This window comes from Haliotis rufescens, unplaced genomic scaffold (assembly GCF_023055435.1).
Source record: "Haliotis rufescens isolate VD_foot unplaced genomic scaffold, xgHalRufe1.0.p SCAF_11, whole genome shotgun sequence".
Taxonomy (NCBI): Eukaryota; Metazoa; Mollusca; class Gastropoda; order Lepetellida; family Haliotidae; genus Haliotis; species Haliotis rufescens.
The window spans coordinates 7,299,083-7,325,242 of NW_025963791.1; the positions used below are offsets into that span (position 1 = coordinate 7,299,083).

Consider the following 26,160-nt stretch of genomic DNA (forward strand, 5'->3'; position numbering starts at 1 on the left):
ATCTTGGTGGAGGTTCAATATTTCTTTAGTTTCCTGAAAATTGTATTAACTGGCCAGACCAATGTTTGCTTGTTTTTTTAATAATGGGCCTTTCCTGATTTGAAAAAGTAAAGAGAAAAACATCATACTGCTGTTTCGTTTTAAAGATGCACATTTTGATCATCATTCTGTTCGAAATTTTGTTCATTTATATATTTGGGAATCAAGGTTCATTCCTCATTGTTGCATGTACAGACCAAGAACAGACCAATATGACAAGAAAATTAATTGGCAAGCCTGATTTTCCCAGATGAAAAGTATACCGGTAATAGGTGAAATTAATGTGAAGCCTTTTGACTGAAAAGCTTTATCCATTTGCCACTTTCATTTTGCTCAAAATTCAGAAAATATCTCATGATGAAGGAAGAAATTCAGTTTCATTTGAATTCTGAATCAACCAATCTTTTAAAGAAATAACAAAATTCTTTTCATGTAGATACATTTTTATACTCACAAACATCAGTGGCAGGATGTTGAAGTCTTATCTCAGATGATAACTTATTTCCTGCAAATATCCTTGATCATTCACACCATTGCCATATCTGGCTGTAATCACACCGTTAAAATCTTTAACTTTCAAAAGAAGTCCTCTTCACTGTCAACTTTCCATAGTCAGTCTTGTCTCAAATGATGACTGTTTTTCGGTAAGGCAGGCATGAGAGGCCATTGTTCAAAAGAAATAACACACTGGAGAGAGTTGTGTCACCCTCAGCTACTGCTCTTCGTGGTTTGAATCCAGATTTGTCCTTATTGTGATCTGTCATCACAGGTTAAAAATACACACCAAAATTATACTACCATGAGTCCTTACTAGTAAATTAATATAAGGAACGACCTGTGAAGATCCGGGGTAGAATAGGTCTTCAGCAACCCATGCTTGCCGTAAAAGGCGACTATGCATGTCGTAAAAGGTGACTAACGGGATCGGATTGGTTGATTCATGTCATCAATCCCAATTGCGTGGAATATTAGTGCAACATTAAACAACAAACAAAGAAACAATATAAGGAACAGCTACTGATCATCCCTTTTGTGAACTAGCCATCAGAGCTGATGTTGTCTTCACATTCAACTTGTCTTTCAAAAACATTACAGCCACTGACTAGCAGAGTGACAGTATTTCTAACATTGTCAGCATTCTGCTTCTGAAATGAAAAATAACGCATTCCTGATGTATTATTTAATTGTTTTTAATACATGTAGTCTTACGCAGAAGGAAAGCATTGGATTTAATGTATATAATTGTGATCTCTGCACAAGCCCTAATGACGACCTTGTTAGCTGCCACTCACCCCGCAGGCCCATGTCATCATGTGGACTGTGTGGCACATGCAAGCCAGCTTAGGTTTGCTCGTTCTGTGCAGTCATTGTTTGCACATACATTGTTATGGCCATGTTTGCAAGACTTACTCACAGTCTTGCTTTTATACCACTAAATAGTTTATAGGGATATTCTGAGTGGCCAGATGGGACTGAATATCTGGAGATGCCACTCAAAAAGTATATTTTGACTTGCTGCAAGCACAGTTTCATTTGAATTGAATTCAGCATAGAAATGTTGTCATACAAGTACTACCGTATTTTCTTGAGTATAGTGCACTCCTAAGTATAATGGGCACCCCCCTCTAGTGGATTCAGTATTTTGGGAAAAAATTTTTTTCAAATATTATGTGCTGAAAAAAATTACATTGACCCCTTCAGTGAATTTCGGTAAACGAGCAGGTGATAAGAAACTTGGTCAGTACAAATTTGAAATTTGAGATAAAAAATCACCAGACATGTTGATTTACTGTTTGAATTGTATTTTGTTCTGCTAGGCATTGTTTTACATCCAGGGATTAAGATTACCTTGTGTATTTTCTCGTAAACTAAGCTGGAAACAGCAATCAGCCGTACACACGTTTTCTTGGAATCTACCGGTGAATCGGTGAAAACTTACCCAATGAAATAACTTTAAAGGATTTTGATGCAAGTATCGGGAAAAAATTGTATCTGAAACAATTCCAATATCTTGTTATTTTAGATGCAGCTTTACTAAATATATTTAAAATAATAATAATCCTAAGCATAGCACTTTAGTGCAGCTGATCGCTATTGCCGGTTATTTATTTTCTACACAGTCCAGCTTGATTTGAATTGAATAAAACATAAGAGTTGTCATATAAGTAGTATTCCATCTTGCCAAGGCCCTAAAGCATGTTCAGCTTCATCGAAATTAAATTAAACATGATAGATGTTGTCATTCAAACTGTATTCAGTATTGCCAAGAACCGGACTCATTTTCAGCTTCATTTGAATGTAATAAGGCACAAGTGCACAATTCAATAAGTTGTTGCCCTCTAATTTTGTAACAGAATGACGCACATGCATACCAGCATCCCTCCAAGTAGTCAGGCTATTGTTCTAAAAGAATAACGATGCTTGTTGGTTTAAACAGGGCAGGAAGTAGTATAAGTGTCAGTCAGAAGAAGGTTTCATTGAGAGTTATTGAAACATTTTGAGCATTAAATAAAATATCAAATTGAGAAAAGAATTTGACTGAAACAGCCATGCACATTAGTGAATAGCATTACTGTCAGTCAGCATGTACCCTAAAATGATAGATATTTTAAAATCAATTCTCCTACAATAAAGTATTTTTATTTTTTGTGTTAGGATCTATTTTTATCATACTCGTTGCATATGTATTTCAGGGTTCTAATTATTTGATAAAAATTTAATTGGTATGTTCTGATGATGCTCATTAATGCTTCACTATCAACTATTTAATACCTTGCACGTGGATGGTTTAAGTCGGTAATGAGTTTTTCCAAAGTCGGGGTATAATTGCACATGTCTCGAACTGCCTCTGTACCTGCAGCCAAGTGCAGGGGTTGATGGACCCCAGTGCAGTAAAACTGCATGAAGCAGATAGCTATGTGGTGCCTGATGAAGTCAGTGCACTAGTTTGTGATCAGGTTCATTACCTTGTAATTCAGCCTAATGGTTCAAGAGGAAGTGTAATGGGTACTGTCAATGAAATGTATTGAAGGCTGACAATATAAAAGTATTCCAGTTGGAAACGGAATGCAGTACAGCTTGATTGCAAGATTAAGTTTAACACCACCACACTCAGCAATATTCCAGCTCTATGATGGCAATCTGTAGACAATCAAGTCAAACCAGGGATTGATATTATGAGCAAAGATCCATGCTGTCGGGGTATGATGACACGAAAGTCACTCTTACTACAAGCATTGGTTGCTGGGGACCAATCTTAACTTATAAATCCACTCCGCGGTATCATTATGAAATTGTGTTCAGACCACTAATGTTTGTTTTTGTGTTTTACAGAAATTTTGCTTTCAGATTGTTTGAACATGTTGAATAGGGCAGAAGTAAAAATACATTTGTGCATTTGAATGATGGGATTGTTTTTCAAACAAGTTAATGTTTTTTTGTAGATAGTTGATGAAGCGAGGTAAAATAAATGTATGGGTATTGTAGTAGTAACTAATATTCACTGGTGTTTGTGTATTGGGTGTTGCAGTAGACAGACACCGTGTACTGAGCTTTTGAGAAGTCATAACTAGGATGTGTTTGGATATATTTAATAAGATTTCTGATCCATGAAAATTAACAGGGAAATAGAATTAACATAGAAGTGAATTTCCAACCTTGAATTATGTCATTTAGTGAATTACTACAATGAATTATCTGATCGAGTGAATTACCTCAATGAATTATCTCAGTAGAATAATCTGTTTGAGTGAATGATCTCAATGAATGAATTACTACGATGAATTATCTCACTTAGTGAATTATCTCATATTGTTTGAATACTAAATAAATAACCTGATCAAGTGAATCATGTGAATCTGGAAAATGTATATTCAGTGAAGACGAATCCCTAATTTAGTTTCACGACGCATCATGCTCCACATGCATGCATGCCCATCACTACATAAGTGCAGTAATCTTGAATGAAATATTAGACCACGGTAGGGTAGCCTAGTGGTTAAAGCATTCACTTGTCACGCCATAGACCCTGTTTCCATTCCCCACGTGGGTCCCCATGTGTGAAGCCCATTTCTGGTGTCCCCTGTCGTGATATTGCTGGAATATTGCTAACACCGGCGTAAAACCATACTCACTCACTTACTCGACCCACGTGACCTCACCTCCAAACATGCATAACAGAATGCATTTCCTAAGAAAGGGAACTTGTTGTGTTTAACCATTGCAATAGCAAGGCAAGGGCAGTAGCACACTCCGGCGCAGCGGTGACTTAGCATAACACCACTGCCACAGGCTAATTTGCATATCATGTGACTTGACTTTTCTCTTGTTTGTAAACAAGCACGCCTTTTCAGAAATCAGAATAGAACGGACTCATACAAGTATTTGGCAGGGCTTTACATATTGTTTGCATAATTATACAAATATGCTACTACAACTGCGACAGTGAGTTGCATGACAATACATATTTACACATCAAAGTGACCGTGTCGCTAGCTCTCCATTGGGCTTCAATGACAGCACGTGGAGCCGTACAACCAATGTAAACATAGGATAACTACGCAAATGGAGATAGTTTTTCACGATTTAGGATATTTTCTCAATGAAAGTAAACCATTCTATGACATATGTTTATCTAGATATGTAGATGTGTCAAAAATGAAACAGATGAAAAACATATGCAATATCTTGAATGGACTGTGTAAGATGTGACGAATCGTCACATGGAGCTGGTCTGTGGCAGAGTTACTATGCTGGTCGCATGGAACTCTGGGTAGGAGATTGGGGCAGTTGGTGTGAAATAGACCAATTTCAGAGGAGAAAAGGATGTGTATTGATTTTAACTGAGAAAATTTGCTTCATGACATGTTGGTAAATGTTACTATGATTTATGTCTTCCAAATGGTTTCATCCCTCTGTGCTTCGTTTCAGGTTGGCCTGGTCTTCTTGCTGAGCATAGCATCTCTCATCATATACTTCATCGATGCTTCGTAAGTATGAGCCTCCATTATCCACTTCCCTGGTTATCCAGTGTGTCTTATCTCCATTCTCTTATGACTTATACCCTGATCCATTTGCCACACATTGCTAAAATTAGCTGTCCAATCAAAAGTTACTGTTCTTTCCTGATTGAAACAAGCAGTGACACACCAGCACCAACATACCTGCTTTGGGTGCCATCTCAAACACAACTGGGAACGTCTTGTTTAAGGACATCCTTCCATGTCTTAATACTCTGGAAAACATCTTTTCCAACTAAAAGTTCTTTAGGATTAAATATATGTCAGGCGCTGCTCATACGAGGCTGCAATTTTGAATGTTGATCTATCCCAAACTCGCATTCAGAAGATATTTTGAATGGTTGTTGATTTCAAGCTTATGAGTGAGATAATTTCTGAGCTTGGTTAATGATAAGGTACATAGAGTTACTGACGTTACTGACCAAAATAATGTTATGGTGCACATGGATCCAGGTTGCATATCATGATAAAGGTATGAATACAGCATTTTCTAATTTTGTTTGTTTGTTTGTTTGTTGTTTGTCAGGTCTAAGTGTTGTTACACACGTGAACATGTTGTTTTGTACATAACTAAGCAAAGTGAAGTGTATATACCACATCCACATCTACATCTACATCTACATCTAATGTACTGTACATGGTCAGGCACATCTACCCGAGGCAAGGGAGTTAACTACTACTAAAGAAGCCAAACTAGGCTGGAAATTCATGGCTTGATCGTAGCGCCATCAGTTGCTTTTACAAGTTATGTTCCTATTACGAGTTATGTCACTTCATATTTGCTTCCGTAAAAGGCAACTATGCTTGTAGAAGAGGCGATAAATGGGATCGGGTGGTCAGGCTCCCTGACTTGGTTGATGCATGTCATCGTATCCCAATTGGAGGGATCGATGCTCATGATGTCATTCACTGGATTGTCTGGTCCAGACTTAATTATTTACAGACTGCTGTCATATAGCTGGACTACTGCTAACTGAGGTGTTAAACAACAAACAAACAAACAAACAAAATGGCTGTGCCCTCTCAAGATTATCTGATAGATAATCAAGATCTACATTGTAATAAAATGGGTCTTACATCACATCAAATCACTTGAACATGATTATGAACATGAAACATATTTGACGACACACATGCTTTGCAAATCCTGCAATCGCTCGAAATCCGCATGGCCATGTCAATTGGAAGCCATCTTACATGAAGACTGTCACAAGTACTAGATTCACTCAATCAAACATGGTAGACAACAATTAAAGACAACAATGTCTGTCACATTGTTTATTGTGAGCTAAGTAATGTGTGCCAATGTTTCCAGCATGAACGCTGAAGCATGACTATAAACTCAGTTGCCAGATGGTGTCCACCCACTTGGTCTAATTTTTTAGGGTCAGTTAATGCAGAGACCATATACAGTATATGGTATCAGCCACATTTAGAAATGTTTTACAACCAGTCAGGGAGCAGCACGCACTACCATTATATCATATAGCATACCGGTATTATACACAGTGTAAGATATATATTAAAAAATCAGGTGATTTACGAAGCTTTAGGGTTCTTCAAAACTCAAACCTAGGTTTTAAGTAAATATGTGCCTTTTAGTATTCTATAAGGGTTTGGGGATTTTTGTTCGAGATATTTTTTCGGTCAGACATATATTTCTCTGTTAGTAGCCAGATAATTTGCTTTTTCTTAAAACACATGATTTTTCAGTATGTCCAGTATATGAAGTGAACAAAGAAATAATCCCACTCTCCTTCATCCGGAATATGAAATGGGCGGCCCATGTACTATAATCACTGATGTCATTCAAGTAAATACATAGTAAAATTGTCAGAAAGTGAATCATTCAAACACATGTGTATTATTCCTTAGTAAGTGTTCATGCTTGTTTGCGTGACAATATGACGAAGAATTGAATTATGGGGGATTCTGCATCAGCTGGTATTTTGATGAAGTGCCGGCTTTAATATAGTGAACACACTGTACTATGTTACATGGTGTGAATGTAGATGGCAGCACCTGTTGTCTCACACCAAGTGGCGCCACCTGTCAGGGCTCATATTTCTGTACTCCACATATTTGCTCCCGATCTTATCCTCACTATAGTATAGCCATGCTGTTTTCATGAATATACTATATATCTCTCATGAGCATGATGAGTTAATCGGATGAAAATGTTTTTAAAAAAAATGTTTTTTCTCATTCAAATGAGTCTTTGACGTGACAATTAGTTGGAATACACTTATATATTTTTTCCTATTTTCATTATCAGGTCCATGATTTCCTCATGGAACCCAAAAAAGGTTTTCTCATTCGATTGCGTATTTGACATTACAATAAAAAAAAGACAATTTCATTGTAATTTCATTATGAGAGACATTAACAATTTAATTCAGGGAAGAAGGATAATTTTCATTTCAGTTGTTGTTGTTTTTGTTATTCACTTTAGTAGTAACGGAGTAGTTGGGTGGTCGTTGATTCTAATGACGTCACACATTGTGTGATGATGCCAATGCATTCCTATGTGAGAAGTAAAAGCTCTCCAAAATGTGATAGACAGCATATGTTACCAGTCACCATGATAACTATCTTGTGCATGGCACTTTCCGAGTTTGTGGTGAAACTTGTCACATCCCAGGATTGCTATATAAACCAGTCTGGATAAGCATGAGCAACGACCATTTGAAGCATGATAAACACAATTATCCAAGTCAGACATTAAAACATAAATTGTGACCACCTGTTCCTCATTAGATGGCTCTTACAAGCATGACAGGTTCTGTTGTCGAGGCTGTAACAGGCATGACAGGCTCAGTCGTCCAAGGCTCTTACAAGCATGACAGGCTCAGTCGTCCAAGGCTCTTACAGGCATGACAGGCTCGGTCGTCAAAGGCCTTTACAAGTGTCACAACCTCAGTTGTCCAAGGCTCTTACAGGCATGACAGGCTCGGTCGTCAAAGGCCTTTACAAGTGTCACAACCTAAGTTGTCCAAGGCTCTTACAAGCATGACAGGCTCAGTCCTCAAAGGCCCTTACAAGCATGACAGACTCCATTGTCCAAGGTTCTTACAAGCATGACAGGCTCAGTCATCAAAGGCTCTTACAAGCATGACAGGCTCAGTCGTCAAAGGCCCTTTCAAGCATGACTGGCTCAGTTGTCAAAGGCTCTTACAAGCATGACAGGCTCAGTTGTCCAAGGCTCTTACAAGCATGACAGGCTCAGTCGTCAAAGGCTCTTACAAGCATGACAGGCTCAGTCGTCAAAGGCCCTTTCAAGCATGACTGGCTCAGTTGTCAAAGGCTCTTACAAGCATGACAGGCTCAGTTGTCCAAGGCTCTTACAAGCATTACAGGCTCAGTCGTCAAAGGCTCTTAAAGTATCACAGACTCAGTTGGCCAAGGCTCTTACAAGCATGACAGGCTCAGTTGTCCAAGGCTCTTACAGGCATGACAGGCTCAGTCGTCAAAGGCTCTTACAAGCATGACTGGCTCAGTCGTCAAAGGCTCTTACAAGCATGACAGGCTCAGTTGTCCAAGGCTCTTACAAGTGTCACAACCTCAGATGTCCAAGGCTCTCACAAGTATCACAGGCTCAGTCGTCAAAGGCTCTTACAAGCATGACTGGCTCAGTGGTCCAAGGCTCTTAAAAGTGTCACAGACTCAGTGGTCCAAGGCTCCAACCCATGTCCCACTGAACTACCTGTGATACAAGAATAAGCAATTGGAAACCCATCCTGCTTTGGAATCCCCAAAGGGATGTATTGTTGATAGAATGTTATTCTATAAATCTTGATTATTCAGGCAATACATTTCTTTGTTAAGATGAGAAATGATGGCCTTGAAATGTCTTCTGATTCCCTTGGGGGCACAGGTGGCTCAGTCTTCTGATTACCTTGGGGGGCACAGGTGACCCAGTCTTCTGATTACCTTAGGGGCACAGGTGGCCCAGTTTTCTGATTACCTTAGGGGCACAGGTGGCTCAGTCTTCTGATTACCTTAGGGGCACAGGTGGCCCAGTATTCTGATTACCTTAGGGGCACATGTGGCCCAGTCTTCTGATTACCTTAGGGGCACAGGTGGCCCAGTCTTCTGATTACCTTAGGGGCACAGGTGACCCAGTCTTCTGATTACCTTAGGGGCACAGGTGGCCCAGTCTTCTGATTACCTTAGGGGAACAGCTGGTTCAGTCTTCTGATTACCTTGAGGGCACAGGTTGCCCAGTCTTCTGATTCCCTTGGGGGCACAGGTTGCTCAGTCTTCTGATTACCTTAGGGGCACAGGTGGCCCAGTCTTCTGATTCCCTTGGGGGAACAGGTGGCTCAGTCTTCTGATTACCTTGGGGACACAGGTGGCCCAGTTTTCTGATTATCTTAGGGGCACAGGTTGCCCAGTCTTCTGATTACCTTAGGGGCACAGGTGACCCAGTCTTCTGATTACCTTAGGGGCCTAGGTGGCTCAGTTTTCTGATTACCTTAGGGGAACAGGTGGCCCAGTTTTCTGATTACCTTAGGGGAACAGGTGGCCCAGTCTTCTGATTACCTTAGGGGCCTAGGTGGCTCAGTTTTCTGATTACCTTAGGGGAACAGGTGGCTCAGTTTTCTGATTACCTTAGGGGCACATGTGGCCCAGTCTTCTGATTACCTTAGGGGAACAGGTGGCTCAGTCTTCTGATTACCTTAGGGGCCTTGGTGGCTCAGTCTTCTGATTACCTTAGGGGAACAGGTGACCCAGTCTTCTGATTACCTTAGGGGCACAGGTGACCCAGTCTTCCGATTACCTTAGGGGCACAGGTGGCCTGGTCTTCTGATTACCTTAGGGGCACAGGTGGCCCAGTCTTCTGATTACTTTGAGGGTCTGGTTGACCCAGTCTTCTGATTTCCTTGGGGCACAGGTGGCCCAGTCTTCTGATTACCTTAGGGGCACAGGTGGCTCTGTCTTCTGATTACCTTAGGGGCACAGGTGGCTCTGTCTTCTGATTACCTTAGGGGCACAGGTGGCCCAGTCTTCTGATTACCTTAGGGGCACAGGTGACCCAGTCTTCTGATTACCTTAGGGGAACAGGTGGCTCAGTCTTCTGATTACCTTAGGGGCACAGGTTGCCCAGTCTTCTGATTCCCTTAGGGGAACAGGTGGCTCAGTCTTCTGATTACCTTAGGGGCACAGGTGGCCCAGTCTTCTGATTACCTTAGGGGAACAGGTGACCCAGTTTTCTGATTACCTTAGGGGCACATGTGGCCTAGTCTTCTGATTCCCTTGGGGGCACAGGTTGCCTGGTCTTCTGATTACCTTAGGGGCACAGGTGACCCAGTCTTCTGATTACCTTAGGGGAACAGGTGGCTCAGTCTTCTGATTACCTTAGGGGCACAGGTGGCCCAGTCTTCTGATTACGTTAGGGGAACAGGTGGCTCAGTCTTCTGATTACCTTAGGGGCACAGGTGGCCCAGTCTTCTGATTACCTTAGGGGCACTGGTGACCCAGTTTTCTGATTACCTTAGGGGCACATGTGGCCTAGTCTTCTGATTCCCTTGGGGGCACAGGTTGCCTGGTCTTCTGATTACCTTAGGGGCACAGGTGACCCAGTCTTCTGATTACCTTAGGGGCACAGGTGACCCAGTTTTCTGATTACCCTGGAACTTATGGATGGCCCAGTCGCCAAACTACAGCATACACGGCTGCATGCTTTAGATGTGTCAGAATGCTATGAACCTGAGTTTTAATCCAGATAAGTTTTGATTATGATTATTGGTTTATCAGCACCATACCTGTTCTGGTGTGTTTCTCCAATGTGGTTAATGTTTAACATATGTGTCACTATAAGCTTTCTTCTCACCTTAAGCTGACCGGTAATATGACTCACTCACTAACACTCTGCTTGCCTTGACAGATAAGTCAGTATGCACCAAGAAGTTAAAATTACATTAAATTTTATATTTTTGTTCATTCATTTTGGTAAATTGTAATTCTGTTTGTTCTCAATTCATATTCCACTGATACGTATTGACTTTCCAAATGAAACATAATGATATATCATGACAAAATGTGCACATTAATCACCACATTTTGTTGTAAATATCAATACATTTGTACTATAATGGTAATTGCTTGATCAATGGTGTGTAGGTGCTTTAGCACTGCAAGTCGAAGGCAGAAAAGTGCAGTCTTGCTTCAAAAATGCCCCAAATCTGGTTGTATGTCATTTTCCAGAAATCTGTGAGTGACAGATAAGCAAATTTGACAACATGTTATGTAGCTCAAGATGTTCTTCTTTAGGGACTGGGGGACACGGATGGCCCAGTCGTCTAATGCGCCGCGGTTCGCTGTGCAGAGTTGCGTCCCTTGGGCATGCCAGAAACCTATGATTGTGGGTTCGAACCCGGTCCGCCCCGATTATGTTTCTAGGTTTGTCAGCACCATACCCATGGTCGTGGATTTGACCGAAGTGGTAAACAGCTGAGACCTGCATCACTTCGGGCTTTCCTCCCACATTAAGCTGACACACCGCAATATAACTGGAATACTGTTAAAAGCGGCTTTAAACCCAACTCACTCACTCACTCTTTAGGGACTGACCATATGATTTTAATTTTTTTTTATACCAACACAATTGTTTCTACACAATTTCAACACTACACAGTTTATATACCGGTATATATATATATAGATCAACCTATTCTAATTGGTTAGCAAACATCTGTAAACCATAACATTAAAAAATGGCCTGAGGATGCCCTAAAATTAAAATGACATCCATTTTAGCCTCTGAAGAATGCCAGGAACCTTTTTGTTACGGCTGCGTCCATAGTGAAGCAGGAGGTTATTGCTATATTTTAACTCATGGCAGTTGTGTTGGTATACGGTCCATTCAACCATCTTTTTCATTCTAAATTGTAATGAGAACCTCCCAGCATTATTAGACCTGGGGGAACAGTACATGTGGAATATGGTGAACATCACAACTGGCAGTAATTAGGTCATTGACATTTATCATATTTATCTGTCTGATGTGGAATCAGGGATTTGTTTTTTGGACCTGTGTGTATTCATCATTTCAACATATTGCCCCGGCTGTTGAGCTGTTGGGTAATGATAAAATAGCATTTGTTTGGAGATGATTGGATCATTAGAGCCAGGCTGGGAGAACCTATAATAATTTAGAAGATCCAGCAATGTTGCATGCTTCATGCCATCAGCATCTGTATCATTGTATTAGCTGGCGTAAGAAGAGTCATGCACACTTAGTGGCATAAGCCCAAACTCTCCCTGTCAGCATCCCCCCTCTCACTGAATCTGATAGTCTTTAGCCATGATCTTATCAGTTGTTCCCCTGCTCCAGTGAAGCAGGCATGGGCAAGCTGGTCCGAGTTTGTTTACTTTAGGGCACTGATGGCGTGGGCCAGCTTGACACTCAAGGATTGAAACATAACACTCCAAGACAAAACAGTGAAACTACAGTGACCAAATCAACTCTTTGAAAAACGGTTTGGAGGTAATAATTATAATAAAGTGTCTATTCACTGGCAACTGACATCCCTTGACCAATATTTAAATCATGTTCAATGTGTTAAGCATTTATATATATCAGGTTTAAACCCAATTAGGCAATTCATTAGCCATTACTTATGATGGTAGTTTTGGGTTAGGCTCATACTCATAGGTATGTTAGTAGGCTAACCCTCAGTCTATATAATTTTGATAGAAACCAATAACGCCAATAAATTGAAAAAGAGACACACTGAGATGAGAGATTCAGCTTTCAGAAAATTTTACACTTGCTTCATGTTTTAGGGCTATACCATTTCAGTAAGGGGAAGGCAGAAAGGAAACTAAGAAGCTTGAGATTCTGTGAGGCAGACTAGTGTTTTAATATTATTCTGTTCAACTTCCTCTTTCAGTGAAAAATTGAAAAAATGGATTTATACTGGAGCAAATTTACAATATGTTCGCCACTACAAATAATTTTCAAAACTGTTTGACTGCCATGAACACACAATGCCATTTAGAAAGTGGTCAAATGTAACAAATGTTATATTTGGGATAACACTGGTAGTCAACTGGTAGTCTAGATCACATACTTTGTGTACCCCTCTGACAAGTGTAAATGGCAGGGCTCCCATGGCCACTTGTCGGACTTTCATTTTTGTTTCAGCCTCGGTGGCTGAATGGGTTAGATCTTTGTGTGCTGGCGATTAGGTGCCTCACTCTGGCAGTGTGGGTTGGAATCCTGGACGGGACTTAACCCGAAAAAGTATGAGAATATGTACTTTGCAAAGAAAGTGTTATCCCAAATATAACATTTGTTACATTTGACCACTTTCAAAATGGCATTTTGCGTTCATGGCTTTCGGCCATGGGAGCAGTGCCAATTTACACTTGTCAGAGGGGTACACAAAGTACGTGATCTAGACTACCAGTTGTCGGACTTTCATTTTTGTGGAAGCCTCGGTGGCTGAGTGGGTAAGATCGCTGACTTTGTGTGCTTTTGGTGCCTCACTCTGGCAGTGTGTGCTTAAATCCCGGAGAAACTGTACTTTGCAAAGAAAGTGTTATCCCAAATATAACATTTGTTATGTTTGACTGCCGCTTCTGATTATTAAAAGGAGATATTATATGCCTCAATAACCTCCTCAAAATCTAACGTAGCAATGTAAAATGGTTGCTCAAACCTTTTAGAGAATAATATGATGGGTAACATTTTAAACTTTATAATTAGTGGGTTTAATAAGTAGCGAACATATTGCAAAGTTGTACCCGTGCCAATATACACTTGTCAGAGTGGTACACGAAGCTTGTGAGTACCATTTGTCAAACTTCCATTTTTGTCCCAGATGGGACTCAACTCCAAAAATTACAGGGGTTTGCACTTTACAGAGAAAGTTTTATCCCAAATATGACATTTGTTACTTTGTACTTATTTATGTTTTAAATACTCTTTGCCATCAAAGTTAGAAGAAATAGGGGTGACTATGGTATTTACATGAAAGGAAAACCAAGATGAAACTATTTCTATATAGTTTGTTTTAACTGAACTTCTCGCATCTACATGGATGTCACCAGAAGACCATGAGCACCAACTGAAGTACTGGGCAGTAACATGATGTCCATTGCACCTGCAGGTTTATGAACACGCTTATAGCCCTTGAAAGATATTTCTTATTATGTCAAATGTTGAATCCAGTTAGTATATACTGTTTCTGCTTCATGTAAAAAACCCACTTGATTTGTTAATTATGAACATTTGTTTTAATTATTCATCAATGTCTACTGTACTTTTGATATTTTCGTACACAAATGACTAGATAAATGTTTCATGGCAAAAGAGTTATTCTTTGTAATATGTCTTTCCTGCTTTTGAAAGCATTAATAAGGCCATTGTGTTACGCACAATAAATTTAAATTTAAATGGGTTGTCTACAAGTTGACCAATATCTTTTTTTTAATCTGCAGAACATTTAAATGTTTCAAAAGTAGTTTAAAATAACCAAATATCAATATTTTAAAAGAAGACAATTATTTTCTGGACTCACATACATGTCGTCTGCTACAGAATAGCTTGTGGTCATTAATCAGTTGTGACACACCGGGGAAGCTGGCAAGAGGACCCCTGCTGATAGCGGGAGTTTTGGGGGGACTGGAATGCAGTTAGCTGTTCCTCACTTTGAGGATTTCAGAGACCCTTATTCCACTAAGTGTGCACTGGTATTGAAGACTACTTGATGGGAGTAGCAGAGTACAGGTGCATTTGCCACACAGAGAGAGAGAGAGAGACACACACACACACAAACACACACACACACACACACACACACACACACACACACACACACCATTATACAAGTGCTATAATCTGGAGGGGGCACGGGTGGCTCAGTCATCTAAGGCGCTGTGATTTGCTGTGCAGAGTTGCGTCCCTTAGGCATGCCAGAAATTTATGATTGAATCCTGGTTCGCCCCAATTATGTTTCTAAATTTGTCAGCACCATACCAGTGCTGGAGGGTTTCACTGAAGTGGTAAACGTCTGAGACCTGCATCACTTCGGGCTTTCCTCCCACATTAAGCTGACACGCCGCGATATAACTGGAATAGTGTTAAAAGCGGCGTTAAACCCAACTCACTCACTCACTGCTATAATCTGGAATGTGACGTTAAACCTTATTTCCCCTCACTACATTTTGTTCTGAAAAGACAATCTTTCATTTTTTAGAATTTGAGCCTAGAGGTATTGGACGGATGATATATAAATTTTCCAGAATCTTGTATTTGTCAGCACAGCATTCATATTGTATGTACTCTGTAGTGTAGTATATCATCTGATGAGAAAAACTAACTGCAAAAACATTTCTGGAATTGTTCAGCAAATCCCAATTCAATTATCTAAGTTTATGTTTTCCATGCTAATTATTTTGGAAGAGCTTCAGCTGCTGGCTGCTCCCTTCAGCATGTTATCCCACTCCACTGATTCTCTGCTGTCTACCCAGTCATGTTTAAAACACAAGCACCACAGCTTACGCAAGAACTACACAATCTATGAGGTGATAAGTCAGAGGTCCTACCGTGATTATACACAAGTGTGCTGTTACGGAGGAAGTGTGCTCCTTGACATGATTCCTGTGAGGGAGAATGTGTTAGGTGTTATGTTGGCTACAGCCTCGTTTTGACATGGTATTTGGTTTTACAGTAATTTTAACTAGAATTTTGGTCATACATGGAAATGCCTCATTTATGTGACGTTGAATAGAAATAATCTGTTTCAGTTCTCTTTGAAAAAAGATATCTTTGACATCCTGTCAGCATATTTGTTGTAAAGGGCTTAACTTTTAGTTGATTTACAAATAATAAACCCCAAAATGTTGAGGATGCGGGGAGGGGGGGGGGGGGGGGGGGGGGGGGTTAAAAACATCAGATATTGTCATTGGTGTTGGTAGTCAGTGGTTTGTCACTTATTATAGTTGCAGCAGATTCCATTATCATGGTTTACGCCAACAAATATTGGCAGCAAAAGAGAGCATCAGCTGTATGTTGATCAGGATTTCTGTTGCTAACTCTAAAAGTAGTTTGTGGAAGTGAGCATCTGAGACCTGCATCACTTTGGGCTTTCCTTCCACATTAAGCTGACACACCATGATATAACTGGAATACTGTTCAAAGTGGTGTTAATACCCAACTCACTTGAACGGTAAATCTAGGTAACATTACAATCAGATCCGGTGGCATGGACAGCTAAGTCATCTGGAGTTGTGCCCCTTAGGCATGCCAGAATCCAATGATCATTAGTTCCAATTCAACATTTTCCCAGGTTACATTCCCTTGTTCATCAGAACCATATTCAGATTTGTGAGTTTCACCAATGTGGTAAATGGCTTCGCCCTGCATTGCTTTGGGCCTTCTACATGAAGCAGAATGCCCATGATATAACTGAAATATTGTTCAAGGCTGGGTCACTACAAGAAGTTATGTTTGTTTCTGTTCACCTAAACAGAACCACATAAACAGTATGGGTTTAACATCCACCAAGGCTGCAGTGATCACAGACACAAGTGACTCCTATACTACTATATTATATCATCCACAGCTAAAGAGGAGGAATTGTCAGTTGCAAGATAACTTTGTACTACAGAGCCAAAGATCTTGAAGAAGCTTCTCATATTCTTAGTCTTTGACCATCAACTACATGGAACGGGTATCCCGATGCCGCCTTCAGGTTTTGTCCTGGTTCACTTGGTTTTGATCCACGCCACTTCATTATAGTGATGGAGATTTGACATGGTTATGCAGCATTGCCTTCTAACTACCCATGTTGATAAATAAAAGCAACCAAAAAAAATCCATAATCATAGGAATCTTTGCAAAAAGCAGAGTCCATTGTATGATTCTGACTACATGAAGAGCATGTGGTTATGAATTACCATCAGATGGTGATGATACCAGGTGTTCATGAAAGGTGGGCATATCCTGCCCCACCGGTGGCACACGTCAGGAATGACCCACCCGTCCAACCTAGTGTTTGAGCCAGGGACAATATGTTCTCCCTGTAGCCTGGTTTATTTGTGTCCAAGTGGAAGGTTCAGTGTATTCTCTAGGATTAGATGACTAGGAGCGGCTGTTCTTTTGGTAAGTAATGTCACGGTATCACAGTTCCTGCAGTACACTCCATTATTACCCATGGTGGGGGGAGCGGGGATGGGTCTGCCAATAGTCTGAGGCACTGCTTGTGCCTCTTTGGCTTGCCAGAAAATCATGGGTTTGACCAGATTTCCTTGATTGTTTCATGGTGTGTCAGCACCATACCCAAGCATGTGCGTATCACCAAGGTCGTACAAGTCTAAGACCTGCAGCACTTCTGGCTTTTCCTCCCACAATAAACTAAATTTCCAAAATCTTTGAAATCTTGTGGTGATGTCAGGCAAGAATAAGTCTCAAGTACCACATTCTTGTCATTTTGCCAACTAAAATCAGGATAATATAGTCCTGAGTCATGGTACCCCGTTATCATGATCGTATCAATATGTTTCAAAGCACTGGTTTGTCTGGCCCAGACTAGATAATACGTTTGTTTTACGAGATGCAAAATATCTTGTTACGCAATATAACAGATGCAAATTTTATGCACTGGAAGTTCCATGGGAAGCAAAAATAGTGTAGCTTTTACCATCATTTACTCCCTTAAATGTGCATGGTTGCTCCCTTAGGGTAATTATTAACCAAAAAACATGAATAGGAAATGTGCATGGTTGTTCCCTTAGGATAATTATTGACAAAAAAACAGGAATAGGAAATGTGCATGGTTGTTCCCTTAGGGTAATTATTGACAAAAAAACAGGAATAGGAAATGTGCATGGTTGTTCCCTTAGGGTAACTATTGACCAAAAAAACAGGAATAGGAAATGTGCATGGTTGTTCCCTTAGGGTAATAATTGACAAAAAAAAAACATGAATAGGAAATGTGCATGGTTGTTCCCCTAGGGTAATTATTGACAAAAAAACATGAATAGGGAATGTGCATGGTTGTTCCCTTAGGGTAATTATTGACCCAAAAAAACAGGAACAGGAAATGTGCTAGTTGTGCCCTTAGGGTAATTATTAACCAAAAAACATGAATAGGAAATGTGCATGGTTGTTCCCTTAGGGTAATTATTAACCAAAAAACAGGAATAGGAAATATGCATGGTTGTTCCCTTAGGGTAACTATTGACAAAAATACAGGAATAGGAAATGTGCATGGTTGTTCCCTTCGGGTAATTATTAACCAAAAAACAGGAATAGGAAATGTGCATGGTTGTTCCCTTAGGGTAATTATTGACCAAAAAAAACAGGAATAGGAAATGTGCATGGTTGTTCCCTTCGGGTAATTATTAACCAAAAAACAGGAATAGGAAATGTGCATGGTTGTTCCCTTAGGGTAATTATTGACAAAAAAACAGGAATAGGAAATGTGCATGGTTGTTCCCTTAGGGTAATTATTGACAAAAAAACAGGAATAGGAAATCAAAGATGGCTGCCAGTGTTTCCTTCCAAATGCCCATATTCTGCCTATGGCTTAATATGTATGTCCATATTGTCTGTTTTATGCATGTCCAACTTTTATAATTTCAGAGGGAATGAGAACGTGGAAACATGTCACCCGTGGTCCACCAGTACAACACAGCAGGTCGACCTGGCCTTCAACGTCTTCTTCATGATATATTTCTTCATCAGGGTAAGTTGTTGTCATTAGCACCGACACAGTCAAGTCAGATTTCCTAAAGTGAATCACTGTGAGACACCATCAAGTGACCAAAGCTGTAAATATCTACAACCTCCATCATATCAGGCTTTCCTCCGGCTTACATAAGACTGACCTGCCATGATATAACTAAAATTCTGTTTCATTCAAACAGCACTAAACCCAACTCACACACCCACAACCTCCTACTAAGTGTCATTTTAGCATTGGCAGCATGTATTACACCCCATGCAAACAAAGTCAAATGAAAAACTTAAATCTTCTGCACGTCAGATCATTACTCAAATTAATTTGTGACATGTGCATAGGGAAATGAAGAGCTGGTGGGCAGAATCAGCCTGCCATTTTCTTAGCCCACATCCCTGAACAAGCTTCCCCTAACTGACACTGGTATAATGGTCTTTTGTGTTGTTCATAGTGTCCACTGAGCATTAGTCCAAGTCATCAGCTTGTACATCTGGGGATGAACGTTCTATTGAATTAAGGACTTATCTGAAAGAATCAGGACTAGATGTAGCCAAAGGGAGTAACAGGATGTCTGGAGATTAGTTGAATATTGTCATAAGTCTCTCAAACATCTGGAAAAGTAAGATATTGGTCTGTAAAGATAATACATGCTTTGATCCCTGTTGAGGTTTCATTTAATGCCACACTGAGAACATAGTACGTGGAAGTCTGTGAGTGCCAGATTCCTGCTAGTCAGATGATCTAGGATACCAGTACCCTGTTAACCCTGGAATCTCATCAGACACCCGTTCCAGCTTAGGGATTCTCTTTGTGTGCCTGTTATTCTGTCACTGGTTGGAAGGGATAATTACATCAGTCGACGTCAGAGAGACACAGTCTTACGTAAACCGGAGACTGCATATCTTCCCACCATCTTTTTGTCTATGTTTTTCTCATGTCGGTTATTCCTTCCAGCTGGCCTCTGCGCTGCAGTATGTTTTCGTAGCAATATCTTCTCGCTTCATAACCTGTATGATTATGTATTGTGGTTTCTGGAGTACAGAGGGATCCATTAGGGTAACTCATGTTCCAATTCTTCCAGTGGTTTTATTTCCTTTGGAAAACAACCAAAACACTACACTTTTAGCTCAGAGAGAAGCACATTTAGCTCAGAGAGAAGCACATTGATATCAGTGCAGCAGCTGGTTGTGGAGATGGCTACCAGAGAGGGTGGAATCTGCATGGCTACCTGTAGTTGAACTCAGTTTGTCTTCTCTCAGGAGACGGAGTATTTTAGTAATATCAATTTTCAGTAGAAACTTTATTGTTCTGAATAACCGGTAGCTGAATGCTTAACAACCCTTTAAAATAAGATTGGATTTTTGTTGTATGTTGTATTTATAGAGTTTTAACTCTTTGGGGAGAGATAATATTATTGAAATATGGTTTTTTTTGTGAAAAAATAGATTGAAAGTGTTTCTGTCATCTGTTCAAAAAAGATTAACAGGAAAAAGTATTCTATTTAGTTGTATGTCACCAAGCCACACTTCAGTTTTGTTGGGTGTTCTTGTTTGGATGGGATCAGAAGTACTTGCCCCATTGACCGCCTCTGTGGTTTATTGGTTAGAGCATCTGCCCAGTGAGTGGAATGTCGGTGGTGTGATCCCTGATGCGATCCCTGTCCACGTCATACCAAGAGGCATTAAAAAACGGTTCTTGTTGCTACCTCATCTGGCAGTCGTCATTAAGGTGATAAAATAAGGACTTGTCAGCGCAGAGTCAGTATATATGGTATCCAATGTCACACACACACACACACACACACACACACACACACACACACACACACACACACACACACACACACACACACACACACACACACACACACACACACAAAACCCCCACACACACACACACCATTTTTGCATACCTTCTAACTTTCTTGTTTCTGTGTAGGAACAGTGGTGTAGCGTAGTAGCCTAGTGGTAAAGGTGCATATTTGTCACACTGTATGACTGGGTTTTGTTCCCTCATACTTTTGTTCCAATTCAGATACACCGGAATATTGTAAGAAAATGAGCCCCTACTGGGTTATGGGTAGCCAGTAATCTGTGCTGTCATAGGAGGTGGCTAAATAGATGAGGTACTCCGACTCAGTGACTTGAGGGGCGGTCGGGTAGCCTAGAGGTTAAAGCGTTCGCTCGTCACGCCGAAGACCCGGGTTCAATTCCCGACATGGGTACAATGTGTGAAGCCCATTTCTGGTGTCCCCCGCCGTGATATTGCTGGAATATTGCTAAAAGCGGCGTAAAACCATACTCACTCACTCAGTGACTTGTTGATTGACTGTCATTGTATGCTGACATTTAGGGATGCTGCTCATCAATCAGGATTGTCTGGTTGACTTGGTTATTTAATAGCCACTGTCATATTGGTTGAATATTGCTGGCTGTGGCATTGAATAATGAACAAAGACAATAACACAATGCCAAACCTAAGTCACTCAGACTAACACTTAATCTCTGAAAATAAATAATTTTGATAGTCACAAACTACTCCATTTAGGAGCCCCAGTGAGATGGGAGATTAAGAACCTGTGGAAAATCTAGACTCGCTTCATTTAGTGCTTTGCATACAGTAAGGACTAGGATGGGGAGAAGCAAATATGTTTCAGGACTGTGACACAAACTATCATTCAGTTCCTGTTCACTCACTCTAGTTTCAGAGACTTGATTGATTTATCTGAGAGTCAAGGTATATAAATCTTCACAGAATCCTCACTGTTGTGTACTGAATGACACACCTGTCCCTTGACCTGAATCAACGGAAACAAATAAGCATCCTTTCAACAGTTGAGTACACAATGCAAATAACTATGCTGTGCAAAAATGGTGTGAAAAACATATTATCTTTTCAGGCAGAATAAGAGATGAATTTCTAGTTCATCTGAAAACTAGAACTGGTTGGCATAACGAATAGTGAAATATAGGAATACTGGAACTAGTTCTGCTGCCAGCATGTTGACTGATCTATGTGGACTGACGCCATTATGTACACCTAGTCATACCGTCTGTCCTCATCCACATTGTTCTGTTAGTAGCGCCATCAGTGGAACTCAGTGTTTTGGCATGGAGAGCGCATGATAATGATATGATGAGATTCCTCTCCTTCTCTTGCTGTGTGTCTGACAAAAACACGAATGACAGGACAAGCTTCTACAACATCCAGGCCAAAATTTACTGGCAACCTAGGTTCTGTCATTGTCCTCTCTTGCAGGGTATTTGGTCATCAATCTGTGGGTCAAGGCTTTCAGTCATTGTCCTCTCAGACAGGATATTTGGTCATCGGTCTGTGGGTCAGGGTTTTTGGTCATCATTCTGTAGGTCAGGGCTTTCAGTCATTGTCCTCTCAGATAGGATATTTGGTTATCGGTCTGTGGGTCAGGGTATTTGGTCATTGTTCTGTGGGTCAGGATATTTGGTCATCGTTATGTAGGTCAAGGCTTTCAGTCATTGTCCTCTCATACAGGATATTTGGTTATTGGTCTGTGGGTCAGGGTATTTGGGCATTGTTCTGTGGGTCAGGATATTTGGTCATCGTTATGTAGGTCAAGGCTTTCAGTCATTGTCCTCTCAGACAGGGTATTTGGGCATCGTTATTTGGGTAAAAGTATTTGGTCATTGTTCTGTGGGTCAGGGCTTTTGGTCATTACTTTGAGGACGTAATTAAGCTTGCCTAAAATTAGGCCTATGATAGCAATTGGGAAAGAGAGCACAAGAATGATGAAAATAAAATTGAAGAAAACATGTGGCATCTCATTTACATGATGACAAATTAGGAATGACAGCATCTTGGTCATGACGTCATGTGACAGTGGAATTGCACGACAGCAGATTACAGACTGCTGCAGTCCTACATATCCGTTACTCTTTGGATTGTATCATTAAACGTTGCAGCTGTTGCCTCACTATACCGGCCATTCTTTGCATTATCATCGGCTCATTTCCTGACTTACCTGCCTCATGTCAGAGAGAAAGTTCCTCCCATGCATCCTCACAACACACCTGTTCTCTTTTTCACAACGGCCTGATTACTACTTCCAGCCGCAGTTGTGCAGAGTACAAGAAGTGGAAGCAGGTTACTGCAATAGAATCCAAAAAAGGTTACAGAGAGGCAAAAATAGAAACTGACAACTATGTCAATTTATATGTAGCTGAACTGGCATGCACACAACTAATCCTGTCATTGTGGAAAACCAGTTAATGTTGGCGCTTTCTATGATTTCTACCTGCAAAGAAAGAATACAGACTTGAGCTTTGGACTATATTCAATAATAGAATGTTATGGTCCAACTCGAGAATGATGCCTTTCATTCATGACTAAATAGGTCAGGCAGACAATGGCTCAGTGCCCCTGTAGAGGTCCAAACCTAATGCAACAACCCTCAAATGGAAATGTTATACCACTGACTTGTGTCGGAGGACTTTAGAAAATCACTATTAAGTAGCATGCTTACAGAGGCTTCACAGAACATATATGTCATTCTCCACTAGTAGTGAAGATGAAGGTCATCAAACAGTTGGCACAGAAGGAAGCTGTGATTGTCAAGATCATACACCATATGGTCTTGTGGACTGATCTATGGTCTCCGGACTGATACTTGTTCTCCGGACTGATCTGTGGACCAAGTCAGGAGGCTATGGTCATAATATGCACCCAAGTTTTGAACCTTTGATTATGAACACTATCCTAGTGTTTGGTTTGTTTGTTTGTTGTTTAACGCCGCACTCAGCAATATTCCAGCTATATGAGGGCAGTCTGTAAATAATCGAGACCAGATAATCCAGTGATTGACATCATCAGCATCAATTTACGCAACTGGAATATGATGATGTGCATCAACCAAGCCAGCGAGTCTGACCACCCGATCCTGTTAGATGCAAAAAAGCCTAGTTGCCTTTTACGGCAAGCATGGTTGCTGAAGACCTATTCTACCCCAGATTGTAACAGGTCCCTAGTGCTTATGGGCTTCACCAAAGTGTTCTATGTTTCCTACCTGGATCAAGCCATTATGATACACCATTATGTAACTGAAGAACAGAGACCATACCCCATACCGATACCCAAGTTTACCATATGTAGTAGATGGACCGCCAGCCCAGATCCCTGGCTTCCTGAGATACCAAAAGACAGTAAACAATGGTACTTGTTACTCTGCCTGGCGCACCTCACCTCACCTCACCTCACCTCACCTCACCTCACCTCACCTCAGATAGTGCTGTATCTCTCTCAGTAAACTCTTGATTATGTTAGATTGATTTGTCTTTTGGTTATGGTTGTGATTTGTGAACAGAAATCCTAAATTGCTGTTTGGTCCGTTCATTCATTCCAATCTGGTGAGCAGCAGAAAGCACACCACACTATTCATGTGGACAGCTGTTTACATGAGCATCAGTGTCCTTTCCAGGCTATTGATCGGACAGGTTCCCAGAGCCTGGAGAGGAGCAAGGAAGTGATGAGTGTGCACCTGTCACATCGTTTGACCATCGATAGTGTTGCAACCACCATGGCTCTGATTGTAACCACTTGTCAAAAGCTTCATTGCAGCCTGTGTTCTGCCTTAAGCAGGTGCCAGATTCCCAAACTGGTTAGATGATGGGATTTGGTTTATCACTGCTAAACCTTTCAGTATTCTTGTTATTTCATTGTTCATCAGCCTCAGTTGGGAGGAAGTGCAAAATGTTTCAGGCTGTTAATAGTAAACTATGAACAAATTGTATGCTTCTGACAAACTGGGGTGAATCTTATATTCAAATCCACACCAAGCAGATCCTGTCAGCTAAGGGAGACAACACTGCACAAAGTTGCTGCACTTATACCCACTAGTCATTCATGGTTCCTTAAATGTGTGAAACCCATTCTATGTGTGCCATAATGTGTTTCAATGATGATAAAAGATGCTGTAATACTTAAGACTATTTAAGATTCAAGAGATCAATAGTTCTCTAGAAGGATATGGTCGTAAATTTTCAAGTTGTTTAACAGCCATCAGACAGGATATTCGATCGTCTACGTAAGTTTAAATTTCACATATGAAAAAATAATGCTAGAAAGGAGTCTAAGCAGATAACTGTGTATAGCCGAGAAACATCCTTTGCGATGTAAACCAATTTGTTCCCAAACCATAAGCAGTTGTGCCTCACTAGGCTTAATTCTATTTTTGAACGGCCTGAAGCACTGAACGCAAGAACCATGTAACCCCCACAAGAAGTTGTGCTGCAGTGGCATCTGAGACTAAGCCCTGATAAGACATTCTATGGCAGCATGGTTACCCTGTTAGCTTTAACAGATTGACCTAACCGGTCAGTACATTCTATGGCAGCATGGTTACCCTGTTAGCTTTAACAGATTGACCAAACCGGTCAGTACATTCTATGGCAGCATGGTTACCCTGTTAGCTTTAACAGATTGACCAAACCGGTCAGTACATTCTATGGCAGCATGGGTACCCTGTTAGCTTTAACAGATTGACCAAACCGATCAGTAGTTGTAACAGCATCTGGCTATTGAATGTTGTACTGCAGTGTTAGCTATATGGGATATAAACTTCCCAGTTTCATTGTTTTCATTATATGTTGAGAGTCCAATAGCAACAGGATGTCATATGAGACCTGTGCAGACCTGGGGTAGAATAGGTCTTCAGCAACCCATGCTTGCCGTAAAAGGTGACTATGCTTGTCGTAAGAGGCGACTAATGAGATAAGGTGGTCAGGCTCACTGACTTGGTTGATGCATGTCAATCCCAATTGCGTGGATTGATGCTCATGATGTCAATCACTGGATTGTCTGGTCCAGACTCGATTATTTACAGACCGCCGTCATATAGCTGGAATATTGCTGAGTGCGGCGTAAAACAACAAACCAACAACAACAACAAAGGATGTCATATGAACACATTGTTGCAGTTAGATGAAGATATGCAGAGAGTCCAATAGCAAACAGGATGTCATATAAACATATTGTTGCAGTTAGATGAAGATCACATCATCCATTGTACATGATGTACATTATATACATGACATGATTATATGCGACGTCGTTCAACTTAGATAATGTCTCCCATTGAGACCAGAAAACCATGTTTCTACATTTTCTCAGCAATACGACTATTGGTATTATAAAAAATAACATGCCAACAACTCAGACATGGATTGTCTCCCCTTATGTATTATTGTTGACTTTTCCTTGCCAAGATTCAGAATTTGCAATTTTTTTCACACAGGGAGGATATGCCGTAATTCCTCGTAGCCTAAGATATAGATATTATTCTTTTTGTAGTCTTTTAGAGACTAAAGGCAGATTTTATTCTATGACAGTATAACTATGCCTGTAGCACGGAACAGATTGACCCAACCATAAGTAGAAAATGT

The 26,160-nt window shown here is 40.5% G+C and overlaps 1 protein-coding gene across 12 annotated transcripts in view; it reads left to right on the forward strand.

The window, feature by feature from the left end:
• LOC124151768 (calcium-activated potassium channel slowpoke-like) overlaps positions 1 to 26,160 on the forward strand; it is a 135,223-nt gene that overhangs the window by 36,671 nt on the left and 72,392 nt on the right. For all 12 annotated transcript variants that reach the window (XM_048392157.1, XM_048392156.1, XM_048392155.1 and 9 more), the window contains exons 3-4: positions 4,969 to 5,027; positions 18,652 to 18,754. In XM_048392157.1, the coding sequence (XP_048248114.1) occupies positions 4,969 to 5,027; positions 18,652 to 18,754 (162 nt within the window). The remainder of the gene's footprint in view (positions 1 to 4,968; positions 5,028 to 18,651; positions 18,755 to 26,160) is intronic.